The sequence below is a fragment of the Castor canadensis genome, chromosome 17 (genome assembly GCF_047511655.1).
Source record: "Castor canadensis chromosome 17, mCasCan1.hap1v2, whole genome shotgun sequence".
NCBI lineage: Eukaryota > Metazoa > Chordata > Mammalia > Rodentia > Castoridae > Castor > Castor canadensis.
The window spans coordinates 47,658,861-47,677,366 of NC_133402.1; the positions used below are offsets into that span (position 1 = coordinate 47,658,861).

General features: G+C 41.1%; 1 protein-coding gene across 6 annotated transcripts in view; it reads right to left on the reverse strand.

Moving 5' to 3' along the window:
- Window positions 1–10,014, reverse strand: part of Setd2 (SET domain containing 2, histone lysine methyltransferase) — a 116,890-nt gene extending 106,876 nt beyond the window's left edge. For 2 of the 6 annotated variants that reach the window (XR_012443175.1, XR_012443176.1), the window contains exon 1: window positions 9,783–10,014. Coding sequence is in view for 3 of the 6 variants with exons in the window: in XM_074059455.1 (XP_073915556.1) it covers window positions 9,783–9,850 (68 nt within the window). In the remaining 3 variants the exon portion in view is untranslated. The remainder of the gene's footprint in view (window positions 1–9,782) is intronic. The other 4 variants (XM_074059457.1, XM_020168341.2, XM_074059455.1 and 1 more) reach the window with 3 other exon arrangements.
- Window positions 10,015–18,506: the final 8,492 nt, after the last annotated feature.

An 18,506-nucleotide genomic window follows, 5' to 3' on the forward strand; every position in this document is an offset into this window, starting at 1 on the left:
AGATCATGGCCCAGGCCAGTCCCAGTCAAAAAAAAACCAAGATTCTACCTGAACAATAACTAAAGCAAAAAAGGACTGGGCATATGGCTCAAGTTCTAGAGCACCTGCCTAGCAAGTTTGAGGCCCTGAGTTCAGATGTCAGTACTGCCAAAAATAAATAAATAAGTCAACCTATGACATATTTATTATGGTCCCTGAATTTTCTAGTACATAGATCTACAAAATCCCTTAGGTCTACAACAAAATCAAACAGGTCTAAATCACCCAAGAGAATTAATGAATGCTAAGCCAAAAAGGCTTCAATGAAATGTTAGCTTTTTTACTACTTGTATTAGTAACCATCCAAATAATCTTAAAAATTAAAAAAAAAAGTAGGGATGTAGTTCAGTGATAGGGTGCTTGCCTAGTATGCATGAGGTCCTGGGTTCAATTCCCAGCACTAAATAAATATGTACTTATACAGAAAAATGAAAATAAAAATGCTTAATGGGTACATTTCAGAAAAGCACACAGCTAACAAAAAATTTGCAGCAAGAATATGCTCAACTGAAAAAAATATCCTACTATAGGTTCTTACTCCTGCCCATAATGTCATATCCTCAGATATTACCATTATCTTCTATAATGTAAGAAAAGTATTCCAAGTAAGAACACAAGTATTTCTTGGTAGTCTCACTGTCTCTCTAATGCACCAGACCAATACTATAGTATCAGTGTGTGGGGTGGGGGGAACTCCCTTTACATTCAATCATCACTGTTTCAATGTGTCCATATCCAGCTAGTAAGTAACATTACAAGTTGCTTTCATGTGCCAAAAAGACTACACAGCTATAGTGTTCATAATTGTGTTAAGTGGTTTTCTTAATAATTGTACAATAAAAGTTTTGCTTTGGTGGAACTGAGCTTTAAATTCAGGACACTGAACTCAAGAGTTCTGCACTTGCAAAGCAGGCACTCTACTGCTTGAACCATACCTGCAGTCCATTCTGCTTTGGGTTATTTTTGGAGATGGGACCTTGGAGAACTATGAACCATTTACCCAAGCTAGGCCAGAGTTACAATCCTCCAGATCTCAGCTTCCCAAGTATCTAGGATTTCAGGCATGAGCCACCTGCACCTAGCTGGTGGGTTTTTTTTTATTTTGTTTGTGGTACTGGGGTTTGAACTCCAATCCTCACACTTGCTAGTCAGGTGCTCTACCACTTGAGCCACTCCACCAGTCCCTTTTTTGTTGGGTATTTTTGGGATAGAGTCTCTTGATCTATTTGCCCAAGCCCTGAGCTCAAACCCACTACCACATAATAACCAATTTATTTGCTCAGTTGCAAAAGACTAAAGTAACCATTAGCCTGACCAAAATAAATGAAAACATTATCAAATTAAACATAAAGTACATTATACACGAGTTTCAAAAAACTAAGGGACTCAAATCAACATTTTATTGACATATGACAACCAAAACCACTGCACAAGGTAACTGCCTCTCATTTGAATCCATAAAAGTAGAATTACTAATATAAACTTGCATTATGAAAAACAAACTTACCTAGCTTTTTTGGCTAGCTTCAGACCATTTTCAAGAGATTGCCCTTAAATGCCTTCAGTTTTCACTTTAAAATAAATAACTAATCAAAGTAGCTATATTAAATATAATCCATGAGTACTATACAAAACAAGTAGGAATAAACATAGTAGTCAAACTCCAGAGTTGGGTGTGGTGGCAGAGAGGAGTAACCCAGCACTCAGGAGGTAGAGGCAGGAGCAATTCAAGATCTAGGCTATCCTGTTCTATATAGTGAGACTCTCTCCTAAAAACCAAAACAAAACAAAACAAAAAATCACCCTCTAAACAAAATCCCCAAAACACCATGATGAATAGCCAATAAACTTGCACTATGGAAAAACAAATTTGGAAGAGACACCTTCCATATACCAAATATGTCCTAAGAACCTTTTGAACCATGATAACCAGACAACTTGATATAATCTATCCACAATATAGAATTTTGTTCAACTATTATAAAAAAGATGAGTTCATCTTATATATAAATTGAAACATGAAGATGAACAGTACAGAGAAACAAGGTAGAAAAGATTATGTGTAGTAGTGTGAGTACACTTTTGTAAAAAAACAAAAACCAAACAAAAGAAAAAAGTCCGGAAAGGTACACAACTAAATATTAGTAGTGGTTACCTCTTGCGTGTGGGATTTGGAGAGAGGTGGAACAAGGAAGAAATATACATGGAGGATTTTTACTTTTACCTCTCTAAACATCTGCATCTTCTGATCCTTTCACAATAAGCATTTATTGTTATGGTAATTTTTTAAAAAATCATTTAAAACATACTAGCAGACCTTGCTACTGTTTTTAAACTATCACATTTATGTTCAGTAAAGAGGTAATCATAAAGTACCTCTAAAACTAAAATATAGGGCTGGGTAGCTGAACACCTAGGGCGCTGGGCAGGCATGCTGAAGGGTGGGAGGACTGGAGTTCGAATCCCAGCAACAAGTGAAAAGAATAAATAAATAAAACTAAACTACAAAGATCCCCAGAGATTGAAAAAAGATTAAGAAACATGACAATTACATGCTTTGTGTAATTCTCTACTGCAAAAAAGAGAACACTTTTGGGACAATTGGCAAAACTTAAATGTGAACGATATACTAAGTAATAGTATGATTATAAATGTTAAGATGCCTGAACTGATTACCTAAGAGAATGTTTGGTCTGATATATTATGAAACATTTAGGGAAGAAAGGTCATGATGTCATGATGTCTCTTAAACCTCTCAGTCAAAAAAAAAAGTTAAATACTTTTATAGGAGAAGGCCATACAAATATAGCAAAATTTCAATTAGTGGCTATCTAGGTTAAAAATTTGTAGGAACTATTCTTGAAAATTTGAAATAAAGTTTCAAAATAAAAAGATTTTTTTAAAGAGTAGGTATCCCCCACCCCTGCTTTAAAAAAAAAAAAAAGAAAAAAAAAAAGGAAGGGCTGAGTGCAGTGGCTCAAGCCTGCAATCTTAGCTACTCCAGAGGTGGAGACTGGTAGGATCATGAATTGAGGCCAGCAGAAGCAAGATCCTTTCTCAACCAACAAGCTTCATAGGAGACACAGGTAGGAAGGTTGCAGTCTAAGGCCAGCTCCCTACCCCCAAAAATGTAAGATCCTATCTGGAACATAACTAAAGCAAAAAAGGACTAGAGGTGTGGCTCAAGTGGTAGAGCACCTGCCTAGCAAGAGGAAGGTCCTGAGTTCAAATTCCAATACCACAAAAAAAAAAACCCTACAACACTAAGAGTGGATTTTCTCAGAAAGAAAAAGGAAGAAAATTCTACACCTTTTTTTGGTGATTCTAGGTATAAATGGCTTCATTTTCTAATATGAAATGTTTCTCAGGGTCTTAGATATAATAGCTCTTAACAGTTCCCTTGAATTAGTGGAAATTATGGAGCTGGTCATCTTTTGATTGTCTAGCCCAAGCTGGCCATCTTCTGCTGTCCAGCATGGCTATTCTAGTTTCTCTGCAAAATTGACATAAGATTCATGGAACATTATTTTGGTGGGGGCGGGGGGATGACTAGAATTTGAACTCAGGACTTCATGAATACTAGGTAGGCCTCTATGAGTTGAGCCATGCCCCCAGCCCTTTTTGTTCTGGTTATTTTGAAGGTAGGGTTTTACCTTTTGCCCAGACAAGGCTGAACCATGATCCTCCTATTTTATGTTTCCCAAAGTAACTAGCACGACAGGTGCATACCACCAGCCCAGCTGCTGGTTGAGATGCGGTCTCTCAAACTTTTTACCCAGACTGGACTGGAACCATGATCCTCCTCCCAATTCTCGGCCTCCCAAGTAGCTAGGATTACAGGTGCAAACATCTGGCACACAGCTTATGAAACATCATTGAATATTAGGGTCAAAAAATTTACAAACATTTGTAACGAAGAAATCACATCAGGCATGGTGGCCCACACCTGTAATCCCAGCACTCAAGAGGCTGAGCAGGAGGATCTCAAGTTCAAGGCCAGCCTGAACTAACACAGTGAGTCCCTGTCTCAAAATAAATGACATTGCATTTAAATGTCTTTAAAAGGACTGGGCACTAATGGTTCACATCCTAGCTACTCAGGAGGCAGAGATCAGGAGGATCATGTTTGAAGCCAGCCCCGGGGAAAAAGTTCAGGAGACCATATCTCAAAAACAGGATGGTGGAATGGCTCAAGTGGTAAGAGAACCTGCCTAGTAAGTGTGAGACCCCAAGTTCAAACCTCAGTGCTGCCACAAAAAAAAATAATAAAAGTTTTAAAAAGGAACAGATTAAATCAATTAGTTACGACAATGAAAAATGCCAGATCTCAGAAGAAACTAGGAAAGTATGAGTTTTAGAAAGATAATCATATAAATATATATATATATATATATATATATATATATATATATATGGCTTGGCAATTTTTTTAGGAAAACAGTTGCTTGGTACTTTTCTAAAGTCATAATGTATCAATAAAGGAAATTTAGAAATGAAAGAACAAAAACAGAACATGAATACTGAATGAATACTGAAGAGGCATGCCTTATCCTAAGCACTAGAATAGTTTATTTGGCAGTCTAATGAAACCCTCCAAGTACTATTTTGGGCTCCCATGTACTTCAGCAGCCCAAAGAGGATCCCCTAAGCCTATGGAACCATACCTCATCACTACAAAGCTATCCACTATCCCTTATAAAACACAAAAGTTCTGATTCGTGTACTGGCTACAAAGCTACTAAAGGTACAGATCATATATATGGAATCTGGAGACTACATTATGACACTTTCTTTTGGGTGGCTTCTCCCCACCCACTTTCCAGTGTTGGAGATCAAATTCCCAGAGCCTTGTGCATGCTAGGCAAGCACTCAACCACTAAGCCACATTTCTAGCTCTGAGGTGGCTTCTTATGGCATCACTATCTCCACTCTAAGGCAAATTATGACAATATGCTATCTTTGCTGCCTTATATTTTATCTAAAGATGCTGAAATGTTTTTCTCAGTTAATGAACTTTCTGCTGGCTAAATTCCTCATGCTTTCACATTATGGTACCTCATAAATACTGTTCTAGCTGAATCTTACATCCAATACTAATAAAAGAACTAACACTATCCTCATTCTTAAAGTCTCAAAAAAATCTTTACAGAAGATATTATCATGATTCCCACTTTATAGATAATGCCAAGGCACAGAGTAAGAAACCTACCCACAAACTACTAAGTTAAAGAAGACAGACCCTAATCCAGGAGTTCAGACCCTCTATGAAGAATTTTAACTTTTCTGCCCTGGACCATTTTGGCAGTCTAATGAAGTATATAACATAAAATACAGATGATTTCAAGACACCAATTATATTAAAGGAAAAAAACCCCACACTGTGATACAGTTATGTATATGCTTCTTTAAGATCTAGTGGTGGATCTCATATTCACTGTGATTTTGATGGTAAATGTAAACATTTTGAGATATTTATAACCATATTATTAATATAGCTGTGATTTGTACAGGTCCTAAAATCATAGGTACTATTACTACTACTATATTTCCTTATTTACACAAGTAACTGAAAAAACGCTAAATTACAGTTAGGGATTACTGAAGGGGTCACTTCCCACCCAAGTTCTTGTACCCATATCAGAGCTTTACACTACACACTAAACTTTTTAACACTGGAATTTCAAAGGACCAATTGTTGCTGAATGTGGTGGTACACTCCTATAATCCTAGCACTCAAGAGCCTGGAGCTCGAAGCCATTCTGGGCTACATAACAAGACCCTACCTCAAAACAAGTAAACAAAGGACCAATGTTTGGTCCTTTCCTCTTTCTACACTAGATCCTTTGGTAATATCAGCCAGACTCATGGCTTTGTATACTACCTAAGTACCAGACCTTTCCCCCAAAGTTCAGATTTGGACATCAGTTCAACTGAAATGTCTAACAGGTACCGCCAACTTTATCTAATACTAAACTACAAATCTAGTCCCCAGACTCTCTTTTCACTGTGATCCCTGTATTAGTGAATGGCAAATTTCTAACTTCTCAGACCAAAAATTTTGAATCATCCTTGGTTTCTCTCACATGCTACATCTAATCTATCAATAAATCATATTTCTCACACTCTCAACAAATCATCCATTTCTCATACTCTTCTTTTTACCACCTAGGTACAAGTCACCAGCATCTCTCTTCTGGATTACTAGCTTCCTTACAAGTCTTCCAGTTTCCACTGTTTGTTCCTCTCTGCAATATGAGTGACCCTTCTCAAAACTGAAAGAAGAGTTTATCATTCACTCCTCTGTTTAAAAATCCTAGTGGCGTGGCACAGTGGGGTATACCTGTAGTCCCAGCTACTCAGAAGGCTAAGACAGTAGGAACACATAAGCCCAACAGGAGTTTGAGGCCAGCCTGGGCAACATAGCAAGACATCAATCTCAAAAAAAAAAAAAAAAAAAAAAACAAAAGGAAAAAAATTCCCCAAGTCTTTGGAATGGCTCTACAAGGGTCTGCACCCCCCCAATCCCCACTGTGACCAATTTACTACCATTGTTCATTCCATTCTAGCCAAACTAGAAAGAGCTCACAGGTTAAGCCTCAGTACTTTAGCACTATTCTCTCTGCTTGAAATACTTTCTCCCCAGATATTTTCATGGTTACTTCCCCTTTAAGCCTTTGCCTAAATACTACTCTCCCAAGAGGACTGACCAGTCTACCCCATTCTATATTACAACCTCTTTCTCAACAATTCCGAATCCCCCTTACCAATTGTGCCATTTTAACAAGGCTCTTATCTTTGAACATCCTATATAATTTACTGTTTATCACCCTCATTAGTATGTACACTCCACAAGGCCAAAATTTTGAATTATACATCAATCACCCCTACTGTACATATGTTTAGCATGCATTAAAAAAAATGGCTGGCAGAGTGACTAAGTGGTAGAGCACCTGTCTGGCAAGCATGAGGACCTGAGTTCTAACCCCAGCACAACCCAAAAAAATGACTGGAAAAAAGCCACTTATCACTGTAAAGTACTTGCTCTGTCATTAGGAAAGGTCCTTGAAGACTTTGTAATTTGTAGTGCCTCCCAACACCTGTCTCTGGCCTGCAATGGACATCTAATACACACTCAAAAGATTACAGTTATTTTCACCTGAAACACAATGTCCTCTATGCTCCAAGGAAAGCCATGACATACATCTGTGTCTGATTAAGAGTGAGTGCAAAACAAATATAGACTATCAGGCCCTAATTGCAGCTCCAAACTGAATTCACATTCTCGCCTCAACTCCTTTACTATCTGAGAACCATTTCAAACTATCCAAAGTCTAAAAAGGATATTTGATCATTTCTCCCACCATGTTGCCTGCCCCCACTTAAGCCCACCTAATCTTTCATGTTCAGTTAAATCCTACCTCTTAATTTTCCCCTATGATCCCAACTAAAGCACTTACACATGTCACATTCTGTGCCAAGTGCTTTTCATGTATCATTCCTTTCAATGCTCCAAAAAGCCCTAGTAAGTTGCTACCATTAGGATAACTATTTCAAGGATGAGAAAACCCAAATTCAAGAAGTAGTCACTTGTTCAATTTTAAACTAGTATTCAAACCCAGGTCTCTCTGACTCTGAAATCCAAGTTCTTTAACCCTGTACAGCACTTCCTTTCTCCAGGGTTAGACACTAAGTAGCTCATAAATATTTCCTCATGAGGTACGCTGTCACTTCTCATTTTCTTCTCTAGGCTTCATTTTCTTTGGGTGAAACAGGTGATATTGTTCAGGGTGCCTACCGAGATCTTGTCTAGTCCTTAAGAGTATTATGAAAGACATTTTATGATTCTTTACAGACCCCGTGCAGGTTAATAAACAGGAAGAAATATATATATCAGAACTTACTTAGTCACTGTTAGAAATCTGAAGCAGTACAGGGAGAAAGCAGTAAAAATAAAAACTCCGAGTCCTTGTGTAAAACAAGTTAACATTCTTGATTCCTTCCTCACTGGTATCCACCAAAAATGCACTGAGTCCATCTTCCAGGATATTATGAAAAACTCTTTTACCCCAAGAAAGGAGAGGATATGATCCTTAAAACTTCTGAACTTCGCCATACAACCTAGTAAAAGGAACTGAGAAAAAGGCATTTTGCCCATTCAGGGGCTAGCGAGTTACTTTGTACTGGATGTGCTCAATCAGCATTTATTGAATCATGATACAGAATTTTTTGAGGTTTTTCAAGTCTCAAACCAAAAACCCGTAACATGAGCTTTGCTACTGAACTGATTTTGCAGTAAATCAAAACAATCTAATCAAAATAATGTTAACCCATGTTATATCCTTTCATGTTATATCCTTTATAACATGTTATCCATGAAAGGATATAAAGCCTTGTTGAATTAACTCACTACTCCAAGCGAGATGGGGTTTTGTTTTAGAAAGACATGATTTCTCTTTTTGTGTAGATTACCAAATTCTTTCCTGTTGCAATCAGACCCAAGAAAAATCAAGTAAGAACCAGACACTCTGGACCAAGATGCAAAGATTTGACAAAGGGCTCCAGGAAAAAAAAAAAAAAAAGGTGTAAAATGTGTCACAAGAGCAAAATTTTTAGATCATCCTGGTCATAAAAGTTTGACAGTTTCACTCGAAATCCCCATCAACTGCTGACGTTGACATGAATCGTGTATATTCCTAGGTGTAGACTTCAACACCAGCAAATGGAGTTTAAGAATGAGCTTCCAAAACAATGATTTTGTAGGAGGACTTAGGGAAAGAACTGACTCCAGGCTCTGGAGTGGAAGCTTCCTGAGGAGACGTCAACAAAAATGTTGAAAAAGTACTATATTTCGGTTCACGAGAACGGTCTTCTTTCGAGAGTCCTCAAATGATTCTGGGGTTTTAACTAAGTCTTCACAAGTAGTAAAAGTCATCTATTTAGGTAAGAGGTTCCTGTTAGCCAGGAAATAGTGTCCGAAAGTGTGCAAACCTCATCATCTGCAAGAATATGTATGCCCCCGAGGCGGCTTTCATTTTCAGGTGAAAAACAAACCCGGTGTCACCTCCACCGCGGGGCCACCTAAACCTCGCCACCATTACAAAACCTAAGTGCCAAAGGTGCAGAATGTGAAGCCGGAAGCACTCCGGGGACAGGACAGACTTCCCAGGAGGAAAAAAATACAACCCCAGAACGCAGCGCGGGCCCGGGCCGGGTGACGCGCGCTAGGCCCTTCCGGTCGGAGCTGCCGTCGCCGTAGGCCGGGCGACGGGCCGAGCTTCCACCCGAGCCCGGGGATTCTCGGCCTACACACACCGGCGCTCTCGTGCCGGCCTCGGCCACGGCAGCTTCTCCGACTTGGTCTCGCTGTTTGCAGAGGAGCTGGACACGCTGCGGGGGTGTCCGTGAGGAGCTCCGCACCCCCTGAGCTGGCCCTGTAAGGACGAGGTGGCGGCGACGGCGGCAGCGGAGGCCTTGGCCGCCCCTCCCCCACCGGGCCGACCCAACCGCCGCTGCGACGCGAGCCGCGGCGCCGACGCCGAGCGCAACCACCCGCCCGCCGCTGGGCAGAAGAGGCGGCCCGCGGTGGCGGCGCGGGCCTAAGTCCCCACCCCGACCGCGCGAGGCCGCCTTGGGCCCGTTACTCCTCGCGCCGGCCCGCGCCGCGCCACCCGTCAGGACGCGCCGCCCTCGGCCCAAGCTGAGGCGACCAACAGCAACGGGAGGCCGCCGGAGCTGAGACTTACTCAGGGGTCGGGTGCTCAGGGTCGTAGAAATCCATTTTTGGAGGCGGCTGCGGCCGCAGCTGCTTCATCGGGAGCGACTAGAGGCGGCGACGCGAGCCCCCTCCCCGCGGCAGGGCGACGCGGGGGAGGGGACGGGAGGGGAGGAGGCCGCAGGTCTGACCACGGCGGCGGCGGCGGCAGGGGCGGCCCGCGTCGCTGGCTCGTCCGCTCGCTCGCTCGCTCGCTCCCTCCCTCCCTCCGGCGCCCGCCTGCCGCTCTCTGCCTCACACACTCACACGGGAGCGACGCGCACCCCTCCCGCCCCGCAGCCTCACAGGCCCGGCCCCTTAAAGAGACAGGCACAGGCCAACGACCCTGCCGCCTGCTGGCTCGCTTGCAGCTGCCGGCAGGCCCCAGGCGGGGGCGGGGTTGCAGCCCGCAGGCTCAGCCCTGCCTACGGCTTTCCGGAACAATAAACCCGGGGCTTAAGTGCTGTAGGCGGGTCCCGGAGCTGGAGGGACCGCACCGCGACCCCCCTCGGCGATGTCGAGAGAGCCACTAGGACATCTGCCTTTTTGCCCTGAAGCGCTTCAGGACTTGCGGCCCGAAGCCCTGGAGTACGCGGCAGCGACGAGGGCGCGTCCTCCCGGGCCTCCGGGCTGTGAGGTAACGCGGCTGCCGTTCCTCCCGGACCTCTCGCCCCGCCAGCCCTTCATTTCTCCTCTCCTTCTCTCCTCTCTTTGCGTCTTCATTTCGTCCCCTTCCGCCTCTCACTGAGCTCGGAAACAAAGCTAGTCCCGGGGTGCTCTCAAAGGCCGGGGTGCCTTCACCCGCACCCCTCTTCCCTCCAACCCTCCCGCTGGGTCCTCAGCTGCCACCGCCCGCCCCGGGCCGCGTCCCCACCACCTCCGCCTTCCGCCTCTGCGCGGTGTAATGCCCGCACCCCAAAGCCTAGACAGTCACTGCTCCTTCTGCCTGGCCTCGGAGGAAGTGTCCTGGGGCGGGGGAAAAAAGTTATTCATCATTTTTTCTGCAAAAATGACAAGACGACATGCCGTAGGATAACCTGCCCAGGGTCTTAGTTGTTTTGCGAAGAAAAAAGATTGCGTAAAACTGTCAGACTTTCAGGACGTTAAAGATTTTGTCGTAGTTGGTCTCTTTAAGAACGATGGTTCGTTCATACGGTTAGCTCTTTAATGGATTTTTTTTAGGGGGTGGAGTCCCCACTAATTCTGAATCAAATTTTACTAATAAACAGTTGGCTGGAGTATGTGTCATAGTTACTGAAATGTGGGCTAAAAGAATAAGCGTCTTTCACTAGCTAAATTTTTATAGATTCTTGCTATATATGTAGGGTAGCAGGGTTTGCTTTATCACCATTGTTTCTCTTAATGGTTATTTTGGGTTTTTTTGTTGTTGTTGTCAGGTACCTATAGGTTCAACATGGAGGTTTAGGGTCCATAAGAAACCCTAGGTTCCAGTCTCCCATGGGCACTTCTTTCAGAGCATGAATGTTACTAATTTCCCTGCGATTTTCTCATTGTGAGATGGCAATATTGATATGAAGCGGTCCTCTCATTGCTGTGAGGATAAATGAGATAATACTTGGAAAACCTAAGTTTTCGATGAATGTCAGCACTTTTTAAGTTGTTACAGTGCTTTGGTTAAAGACTAGCTCTACCTAACATTGTGTATCGGCACCACTTTCTGGCCATATAACATTAGGTATCGTTGCTTCCCATACTTCCATTTGGGGTATCATCAGCATACAGATACTGTCCAGAGCATGCTTGCACAGTGCCTGGCAGTGAGTAGGTGCCCAGTGAGTGTTGCCTCCCAGGGTTTAAAGGAATAGATTGAAGCCCTGTGTCTTAGATGCCACATAAGACATCTGCAGTCACTTGATGTTGGACAGACAGGAAAGGGCTATTTTAGGTGGAGGTATGGGAGTGGCTTACACAGTGTAAAGAGAAAGGGATCTAAGCTGAGGTGAGTGAGAAAAAGCAGTCAGATACAGGTTTATGGTACCGCTTCTCTCATGGTAACATTGGTCTGGTCAGAACCTAATACAGTAAGCATAGCACGGTCAGTGGAGAATTCAAAATCCCAAACAGTGATCCTGAGTTTCAGCAGTTCTTTGAATTCTGGTTTTGTTTTGTTTTGTTTTGTTTTAGGACAAGGTCTTGCTCTATAGCTCATTCTGGGCTGGTTTTTTGTTTTCCTTTTTTTCTTTTGTTTCTTTTTTGTTATGTTTGGTGGTGCTGGTGTCTTCAGACCTGACCACTTTCTAAGAAGATACTCTACCACTTGAGTCACACCTAGGCTCTCCATTTTTGCCTGGGGCTGCCCTGTACTATCTCTTTTTTGTCCTGGGCTACCCCTGGACCTGAATCTCCCGATCTCTACCTCCCTGTACCTCTCAAGTAGGTAAGCTTACAGGCAAGCTCTCCACTGCCACCTCTGGCTTAGTTTTTTAGAACAGGGTCTTGCTATGTAGCCCAAGCTGCTCTCAAACTTTAGATACTCCTGTCTCCCAAGTACAGGGATTATAGGCATGCACCACCACACTCAGCTCTGAGCTTTTTTTTTCCTGGTTTTTTTGAGACTCATTATCACTGTATAACCAATGTTAGTCTTGAGTTCTATATGTAGCATAGCTAGTCTCAAACTCATGGTCTTCCTTCCCCTACCTCTTGCGTTCTGGGATTACAAGTGTATACCACCATGCCTGGCTTAGACTCCCATTTTTTAAGTCAAAAAAAATTCATCCTTAGTGGGGCACCAGTGGATTACACATGTAATCCTAGCTACTCTCAAGAGGTAGAGATCAGGAGAATCAAGGTTTGAAGCCAGCTGGGGCAAATAGTTCCCAAGACCCTATCTGGAAAAAAATCATCACCAAAAAATAGGGCTGGTGGAGTGGCTCAAGGTGTAAACCCTGAGTTCAAACTTCAGTACCACAAAAAAAATCGTTCTTAAAACACATAGTTGAGTCTAGCTGAAATAATAAATAATAAATAATAAAGCTGTGGAATAATTTTTATCAATAATTATTACCAATTATTATTATTAGCAGATGTTATCCCCTGCTTTCTTACATAAAGCCTTCCAAATGTGTTTAAAGGAAAAATGTCTAAAAACCTTAACATGAAACCTAGGAGGCATTCTACGTGTAGAGTACAAAAAAAACAAAGGCTTTAGATTGTTTCTGCTCTTAATGTCTCCCATGGGTCCAGAACACCTGCTTCCCAGAGGATCCCAGGGTGGCAAGTAATGACCTTCAAAGAAACTTAAATTGAGATTCTCATGCCTTACGGAAAAAGGCCAAAGTTTGCTCATTTCCCACAAGTAAGTTCCAGTGCTTTGGTAAAGGGATGGGAAAAAAAAATATTTTAGTTGGGGCAGGGAAGCACCAGTTGATCTCCTAAGCACATTCTCCAAAACTACTATTTGTGAACAAAAAAAAAAAATTGTTTTTGGTGCTGGGGATTGAACACAGGACTTCACACATGCTAGGCAAACACTGTGCCACTGAACTACATCCCCAGCCAATGTAAACAAATTTTTGAACTAACAGATTGACTGGATAGTTCTTGGGACTGACACAACACAATCAATTAAACAAGGTATTCTAAAGTATCAGTGGGTGGTGCCTTTTTTTCCAGCTGGCACCTTTTTTCTATGTACCCAGGCTAAAGTTCTGCTGACCCAAATGGAAACCTTCTAAGACTGTAGGAAAAAGGAGAAGGTCATTTCCCTTGAGTTCACCGCTGGAGCTAAGTGGGGAGACCACACTCTACCCACTTAGTTTTGCCTTTCCCATTGCACTCTCCCCACACCAAATCCTTCCCCAGATGAAGATTGTCAGAGGATGGCTGAGCTCCTCAAGAGATGCCAACCTTATCACATGAATGTATTCCCAGCATTCTGCAGACTGACGAGGACGACAAGGAGGCCAGCTTGGGCTACACAATAAAACCCTGTTTCAGAGAAAGAGAGAGAGAGAGAGAGAGACAGAGACAGAGACAGAGTAAGAGAGAGAGATACCAACTCTGGTGAAACAAGTCCCCAGGCCTTCAGGGACTTTTTTTCTTTTTTTTTTTTTTTTTTTTTTTTTTTTAATTTTTTGGCAACTTGAAGTTTGAACTCAGGGCCTCATGCTTGCTAGGCAGCTCTTAGCACTTGAGCCACTCCACCAGCCCAGTCCTAGGACTTCTTGAAGTCCCTTCCCTTTTCAGAAGGCAGGCAAAAATAGCAGTGACAATAAGGTCAGTTCAGCCTGGCAGTGTGGAAAACTATCTCTGTACATGTGCTCACCACACAGACACCTTCACCTTAACAAAGTCAGACCTTTTCCAGGTGGTCATAGCCTGTGGTTCATTATGGTCTGTTGATATATGAAAGATTGAATTTAGTATCAAAGAGGCAGTTTGGGAGTCTAAATGAATAGTGTCACAAGAATGGGTTGTAAGCCCGGGCATCCGTGGCTCACACCTGTACTCCTAGCTATTCAGGAGGCAGACATCAGGAGGATCATATTTGAAAGCCAGCTCCAGACAGTTCATGAGCCCCTATCTCAAAAAACCCATGACAAAAGGCTGGTGAAGTGACTGAAGTGGTAGAGCACCTGAGTGAGGTCCTGAGTTCAAGTCCCAGTTCCACAAAAAAGAATGGATTGTATCAAGTCAAATGTTCGGAAGTTGAGGTTTACCACAATAAGGCTTTATAAAGTTCACAACAATTTGTGAAACAATTTCCTTGATTATTTAAACACTATTCCCCTTGAGTCTCTTGTCTGCTGTTAATGATCTTAGTTTATTTGCTTTCCCAATATTCTTTTGCATAGAGGAATAGTCGATATCATATTCCGAAATGCATTCTTCTTTTACTTGGTATATTGGAGACCAAAAATTGGATGTTACTAAAGTTGTATATTAACCATAGAATCATGAATACAAGTAGATCCATCCTAGCATTAAAATAGAGTCATCATTTGGATGACTTTATTTTTTTTGAGACAGGTCTCATTATGCAGCTCAGGCTGGCCTTGAACTCAGTCCTTCCGTCTCAGTCTACCAAGTACTAGGATTTCAGGCATATACCACTACACTCAGCTTTTTGGATGTCTTTAAGTAGGAAGCTATTATATACAGTTTTAGTGATGATTTATTGCTTGATTTTAATAGATCAGAGTTGTAAATGAAACTGATTTCTTTCCAGTAATCAAAAATATAGAGAGGAGGGGAGGTTAAGAAAGTAATATAGCAAATATATTATATGCACGTATGTAAATATCACAATAAAATCTCTTTGTACAATGAATTTATGATAATAAAAATACTTTAAAATACAGTGGGAAATGTGGTTTTTCAAAATAAAGTATATTAGTCTACAAAATGAAAGGTTTGGAACAAGTGGTTGAAATGTGTATTTTCTCCTCTATAGCATAAAATATTTACTACCAATGTCTTAGCATTTTAGAGCATAAAATGAGATATCTGAGAAAGTACCCAGGCTGTGTAAACTAATAGCTATGCAATAAAAAATTAGCACCTTATAAATTTATGTAGCTGTGGCTCAATACAATTGAAAGTTACTTTAGATTTAACTAATATATAGAATTAAAGCAGCATAATTTAGAATAATGATCATTTTTAACTTCTACAGAAATGCATCACAATCTCTGGCCTTAGAACTACTTGAGGGGGAAAAGTATAATTACATTTGATTATTGTTCATGTTCATTCTGTATATACTAACACAAGGTAAAAGGAATATAGAAACCAATGTACAACTTACATTGAATCTCCTACAACTTCTGTTAATTATATGATCTGTATCCAGTCAGCACCTTTCTATACATTATTATCATACTCTATCATTTTATTTATTGTACAGTCACCCTTTCTGTTTCATATTGCTTTCTTCTTTAATAGAATAATACATCTATTGTCCCAACTCTTGTAAGTTTTGTTTTGTTTTTTGTTTTTGAGACTGAGTCTGCTATGTAGCCTAGGTTGTCCTCAAACTCATGCTCCTCCTGCTTCAGCCTCCTGAGTACTGGAATTAAAGGTGTGAACCACTGGCTTTGTACCTAGTATGGTATTTAATGAATAATTATTTTCCTACTTTTTTTCACCAACTCTTTTTCTCTTAGAAACTATAAAGTATTCACATTAGTTTATGTAAAGTCTCTTTCATGAACAAGGCAGCTATTTCACTGGGCTTGAAAGTACTAATTAAAATGAACCACACACTACCAGGTGCCAGAGTCTCATGTCTGTAATCCTAACTACTTGGGAGGCTGAGATGGAGAGGATGGTGGTTCAAGCCAGCCTGGGCAAAAAGTGATACCCTATCTGCAAAATAACCAGAGCTAAATGGGCTAGAGGCATGGCTCAAGAGGTAGAAGCCCTACCTCTCAAGCTCAAAGCCCTGATTCAAACCCCAGTACTACCAAAAAAGAAAGTGGGGGGAGCAAATCTAAAATATATTGTAAGGTCACATGTAAATATCACAATGTATCCCCCTGTACAACTATTATATGCTAATAATTTAAAATTTTTTAAATTAAAAAGAACAGCCCACATGCTTAAATGCTCAAGTATACAGAAATGTTGTTATTAGGTAATTTTTTTCCAGTATGTGTTAACCTTATCTTCCCTACAGTTATCAAACATTCCAGGAAGTGATTGCAAAGTATATTTGTATAATTCCATCTTGTTTTGAATGTTGGTACTCTTCCAGAGAATTCATCTCCTCAGGAGCTTTTCCTTGGATCTTTGCTCCCAGACTTGCTGCTCTCAACAGAGATGAAAGTGATCAAGAATTATCCCAATTTTGAAGCCAGGCACCAGTGGCTCACATCTGTAATCTGAGCTACTCAGGAGGCAGAGATTAGGAGGATTGTGGTTCCAACACAGCCTGGAAAATACCCATGAAAAAGGGCTGGTGGAATGGCTCAAATGGTAGGAGCTTTCCTAATAAGCATGAAGCCCTGAGTTTAAACCCCAGTTTTAAAAAAAATAAATAAATGAAGGGCTAGCAGAATGGCTCAAAGTGATAGAGCACCTGCCTAGCAAATGCAAGGCTCTGAGATCAAACCCCAGTACCACCAAAAAAAAAAAAAATCCCAGTTTTACAGATAAATAAACCAGTAATTCCAAAGATTAAGTACAAATGGGTCATAGGAGTAAGGAATAGTGAAGCCAGGATTGGAATCAGGTTATCTGATTCAAGATATTTTTAAACAAAAAAAAAAAAATTACACCTGATACAAGAAGGAATGATAAGCAAAAAATTTGGTAAATAAGTGTTTGAAACTAAAAACTACTTATCATAAAGAGTAGTAATATTACATAATCTGTGTGGTTAATGAATAAAGCAATATAGAACTAGTATCCTGTACGACAGTCATATAATTTGGAAGCAAAATGGGTGGGAAGTTGAAATTTTCCAAGGTACATGTATTGTTTAGGAAAAGGGAAAAATACTAAGTTTAATCTTTATTTTAGGGCTGGTGGAATGACTCAAGTGCTAGAGCACCTGCCAATTTTTTTTTTGGCAGTACTGGAGTTTGAACTCAGGGCCTTGTGCTTGCTAGACAGGTGTTCTACCACTTAAGCCACATCCCCAGTTAACCTTTATTCTTTTAAATGTACAAGTTAAAATATATGGTAAGTACTAAAAAAGTAGATAATTTTCAAATTAATAGAGGAACAAATTAGAATGAAAAAAAATGTACAATATGAACATGGAAAAAAGCAAATAGCAAGATAAATAGAAATCACAATATAAAACTAAATGCAATTACTATTTCAGTAATCACAGTAAATATAAATGGAATAAACACTCCAGTTTAAAGAAAATGCAGGGCTGGGGATTTGGTTTGGTGGAAGAGTACTTGCTTTGAGGCCCTGGGTTCCATCCCCAGAACTGAAAAAAAGAAGAAATTTGAAATAAATTTGAAATAGATAAGAAAATAAAATTTAGTCATATGCTACTTATGAGATTTTTTTTTGTATCTGTGGAAAATTTGAGAAGACAAAAGAATTCACAAACTAAACTGAAAGCAAAGCTTCCATGACATTTGAACAAGTGCAGAGGTATTATAGTAACGTCAAGTTTTCACATAGTATTATCCAGTGGAGGCTCTCTGCAAATCTCAGTGCTTTCAGATGCCTAAGGAGGAGTCCAAGGTAGCCTTAGTTCATCCTGCACTGGCCCAAATAATGTGGAATTGCCTCTGGCGGCAGTGGTAGCTCCAGGGACAGTAGTAAGCTGAAACTCAGAAGGGTCTCTCAGACAGAAGCCTCAGGACCCTTGAACAGTGACCAGACCAAGAGAGGTGTTGAGGTGGGGTTTCAGCCAGTCAATTTCTTGATGTCTTGATGTCTTATCTGCCTCTTGTGGCTGCACCTGTGTCACAGACATGGGGGTTCAGAAGTGGCAGCTGTCTGCTCTTGGAAAGTATTTATGAGCAGTTCCAGCTAAGAAGACCATCTGGAAAGCAGATTGGCTGTTGCAGGGGAGCTCATACTGTTGAGGACAGTAAGAGAGCACCCAGGACACACAATCTACTGAGCTCAAGGCTGGCGGCTTCTGGGGCTTGTACATCCTCTGAAGAATCCTCAGCCTGCCAGACACTGCTAGAGAATGCTGTTCCATCACATCCATCTCACCTCAGATATCTGGGATATATGACACTTTCTTAAAACCAAGAACAAAGAGATGTGAAAGAATGGA